The sequence below is a fragment of the Populus alba genome, chromosome 10 (genome assembly GCF_005239225.2).
Source record: "Populus alba chromosome 10, ASM523922v2, whole genome shotgun sequence".
NCBI lineage: Eukaryota > Viridiplantae > Streptophyta > Magnoliopsida > Malpighiales > Salicaceae > Populus > Populus alba.
In genome coordinates this window covers 11,768,445-11,772,495 of record NC_133293.1, presented here as the reverse complement: position 1 = coordinate 11,772,495, position 4,051 = coordinate 11,768,445, and the positions used below count along the sequence as shown (strand labels likewise).

General features: G+C 35.8%; 1 protein-coding gene across 2 annotated transcripts; it reads right to left on the bottom strand.

Moving 5' to 3' along the window:
* Window positions 1–1,107: 1,107 nt before the first annotated feature.
* Window positions 1,108–3,263, bottom strand: LOC118046478 (protein BASIC PENTACYSTEINE2). Of its 2 annotated transcripts, none has more exons than XM_035055399.2 (2): window positions 3,059–3,263; window positions 1,108–2,470 (listed from the first exon to the last, which is right to left on the bottom strand). In XM_035055399.2, exon 2 carries the CDS (start codon window positions 2,268–2,270, stop codon window positions 1,431–1,433), a length of 840 nt encoding a protein of 279 aa, XP_034911290.1. In that variant the 5' UTR covers window positions 2,271–2,470; window positions 3,059–3,263; the 3' UTR covers window positions 1,108–1,430. The 2 variants fall into 2 exon arrangements, with proteins under 2 accessions (XP_034911290.1, XP_073267669.1); XM_073411568.1 differs by having other exon boundaries at window positions 1,108–2,275; window positions 3,059–3,260.
* Between the last annotated feature and the right edge of the window lie 788 nt (window positions 3,264–4,051).

Below are 4,051 nucleotides of genomic sequence, written 5' to 3'. Positions count from 1 at the left end.
TTCGGGTTTTACGGGATAGATGTAGGGTTTTCAAATTATTTTGCACGACGGGCATGTATATATCAGAATAAGCTGGTGTTTGTAAAAATATAAAACATAAATAGATAAAGTTGAAAATAAAATAAAGATCTAGAAAAGAAGGCCATGCAGGCTTAGCCTTGGGCCCGGGCCCGAGATAAATAACAATACTCTAGCTGGGCTTATGATAACAGCCCACAGAGAATATGGCCGAGTACCAATACAAAGGAAAAGACACTTGAACGACGTGTCTTCACATTACCCATCCATGGAAAATGATTTTTTGATCACCTTTTCGCTGGAAAACCTTTCTTTTCTCTCCATTTTGAGGCGCACCTTTTTCACCAGAAGGTGCTTCAAGATCATCGCTACAAACTCAACAAACTCTTCCTACTACGTTATCGAAAGGATTGTCCCATGACACTCTACACAATAAATTCCCCATGGAAAAACAATCTGGAACACATGATCAACACTACAATAGTCGAGCATATTAGTGATGAAAAAGTGAAAACGAAAATCATTTCTGAACGCTAAGAAGCTCTAAATGCAAGGTTTTCCAATGAAAGCAGATGGTGATTCATAAAAGAAGAGGCCACAAAATAATTCTTTATGGAAATATTTAGGTGAGAAAAAGGAAATCGGATATCATCACATCAAAGTTGTATATATAACATACCATGACGCGATGGAAGGAAAATTTTATGCATTATCTGACGTCTTCTTGTCCAAAATGAATAATTTGAACAGGAAGATATTAATGGCATTTTACTAGAATGAATAACTTAACCACATCACACAAAATACAGATAAGTGCAGACATGGCATGAAGAGTCGGTCACCAACGAGATTTTGAGGAACTACCATTCTTTACGAATTACATGCATCAAAAAGCTATGATGTCCGAGAAAAGAGAATATAATGTTTATAATCCCAGAAGAAATTCAGCAAGTCTAACGTTTAAGAAATAAGGACAATTAGATATCTAAAATCACCATTCTTGCTTTCTTGCACCATAAGAAGAAGAATGCTGCCTTAAACCAAAGTCATGGAATAGTCTGAAACTACTAAAAAGAAAGCAATCAGATATGGTGAAAGGAGAATTCAATTGATAATCTTTAATAAAATGAAATTAACCGCAGAAAAGAGAATCCAATCCAACAAAATAAACTCATCCACATCCTACATCCGGGTGCCAGAACTTACTGGTTGGCTTTTTAACACAGACGAAAATGAAAAGTTAACAACAATTTCGAAAAGACTAGATGTCTGAATTTCGAAAACATGTATCATGGCTGAAAATTCTTGAACTACAGCGAACCAAATAGATCTCCGCAAGTGGCCACGGATATATACAAGAGAAGCAGGCCACAGGTAATGGGAGTCCCATTACTGGTACCAACAAAGTAAATCTACCTGATAGTGACAAACTTGTTGGTTCCATGTCTTGCCCAGTGAGTCCTTAAATCAATTGGGTTAACAAAGTTATAACCTTCAGCCGCGAGCTTCTCCAGTACCTTCTTAAATGCACCCTGACTCATTTTCCTTCCAGCTATCCTTGCACCGCGTCTTTTGGTACTCATTGGCAGAGGATACATCGAGACATTTGTGGTGCAACATGCAGACTGCCATCCTCCACAGCCCCATCGATAACATTGCTGAGGAGTTCCGGTACATGAGCAGACCGGAATTGGGATACCTGAAATGTCCATATCAATCCCATTTATAACAACATCCACACTTTTCTTAGCTGGCTTCGCACGCTGAACTGTATTGTTGTTACCATCTTTTGGCTTTCTAGGTTTCTTAGGTTTGGGAGTTTTGGGGGCGGTGCCCCCAACTTGTCTTTTCTTCAACTGGCTACCTTCCTTACTTACACTAGGCTCCTCGATCCTACTCACCCTCTCATCCCTTGATGAATCGGGTGGCTGTAACATTGGCATGGACTGAGCTCCAGAAGTTTCAGGGTGAACAACATAACTAGGATTCGGGGGTAGCATATTTAAAATCTTCTCCCGGTTTATCCAACTATCCCTCATATAATTCATATGCATAGAGGCATCCGAAACCAAAGAATCACGCGGAAGGTAGGCTCCAGTGGCACCAAGCATGATGTTATTCGGATCACGCCTGGGTAGGAGATGCTTCGAATCACGGTCTACCATGGCTGGCATTAGCTGGAGGCCCAGTGGCTCCTTGTATGACGGTTCATAATAACCCCAATTGCGCATGTTCAATGCATCGTCGTCCATGAAAGCTGTACATTGTCAACAATACAGCAAAGGGGGGAAAATCAGTTTTTCTGTTATATTTTTTAGCATAACCACTAATAACATTGCAATCCTGGTATCAGCTTCTGATATGTTCTGGGACCCGTCACCAGCGGCATTGTCACCCTGATCATCGAGGCTATCAAAGAGTTCTCGAGTAATAAAGGCAATTACCTTTACCACTGATAAATACAAAACACAATGACGATGTTTTTCATTAATCATAATTCCCAAACCAACAGATCCAACGAATTTTCAGCTAAACAGAAGCATATGCAAAGAAATCAGCAGGAAATACCATTCACAATGCCTGACATTTGCATCAAAACAAAAACGAAAAAAAAATATGAAATGAAAATAATTGTGTAAAAAAGTTTCATTTCCTCCAGATCTGAAAATGGGGAGGCTTTTAAGATTCCCCTAAACAAAAATGGGAAAAATTTTTTTTTTAAAAAAAACAACAACAACAACATAAGATGGAAAAGATTCCAGTTTTCAAATCACTTTTCAACATCTTCTGACGACGCAAACAAAAACCCATTTCCAGATCTACAATATTTATTCAAATATCAGAAAAATGGGAAAGTTTTCCTTTAAAAAAAGCTTGACCTTGAACAGTAATAGATCTCTGCATTCAGGAAATAGATAACAAAGCAGAATAGATATTTGAGCACACAAGGCAGGTTTTCTCATAGCATATCATCAGGTCCCATATATTCAAAATTTTGAAAAGAGAGAGAAAGAAAAGAGACATGAGAGAGAAAACTTACTTGGGGGGTGTAAACGTCTCTTTAGGATTTTGCCCTTCCGGAGAGAGAAAGAGAGACAAAGAAGAGAGAGGAGAGAGAAACCTGAAAGAGAGAGAGGAGAGAGGAGAGAGAAAACCCTAAAAATGAGAGAGAGGCAATGAGAGAGACGGATTTATAGTGTTTTTTCTTTTTTAATTAAAAACATTAAAGAAAATCTAAGAGAAGATTTCAATGTTGTTTTTGTAGGGCATATGTTCTTATGTCACAACAAGAAGGTCTAAATTCTTATCCTCTTTCTTTAATATTCTTTCTGATTTGAGGGCCATCCAACTTTATCTTGTTCCTCTTTTCTGAATGGTTTAAATAAAGTGTCGAGGTGGGCTTTTTATTTATTTATTTCTTTTTTTCTCTTAGTGACAAAAATGGCATTTTACGTTATTTACGTGGACAGGCTTGGTTTTGTGACTTTATTATAGCCTCCGTCCAATGCCACCATAGATTTCCCAAATAAAACAAACACATGACAAACTCCCTTTCCTTGAGTTGTGTCGGGCAGGTCATGGTTTTTTTTTTTTTTAACGAAATTAATTAAAAGCTTTTTACTATTTATTTTATATTTTAAAAATATTTTAAAAAAAATTAAAATTTTTTATATTTTTTCTTTGCTTTAAATTAATTAATTATATATATATATATATTTAGATCATTTTAATGCATTTATATTAAAAATAATTTTTAAAAAATAAAAAATTTATTTTAATATATTTATTAATAAAAATAATTTAAAAAATAACTACAAACATGAAAATGAAAACTTGACACCAAAATATATATTTTGCTTACAATTTCTATGTGCATTGCTTGGTGTGATGGTTTGCAAGTTTGAAATTTAAGCAAAGCCGAAATGTTGACTGCGTCAATTAGCTGTAATGACAATTAACTGTGGTTAAGAAATAAAATCAACAGCCTAAAAAATTCTTTAAAGGACATGTATATAAACATTTTTTTAGAAAA

Excerpts from the sequence above, each read along its gene's own strand:
- LOC118046478 (XM_035055399.2), bottom strand. The coding sequence starts at position 2,270 with ATGGACGACGATGCATTGAACATGCGCAATTGGGGTTATTATGAACCG.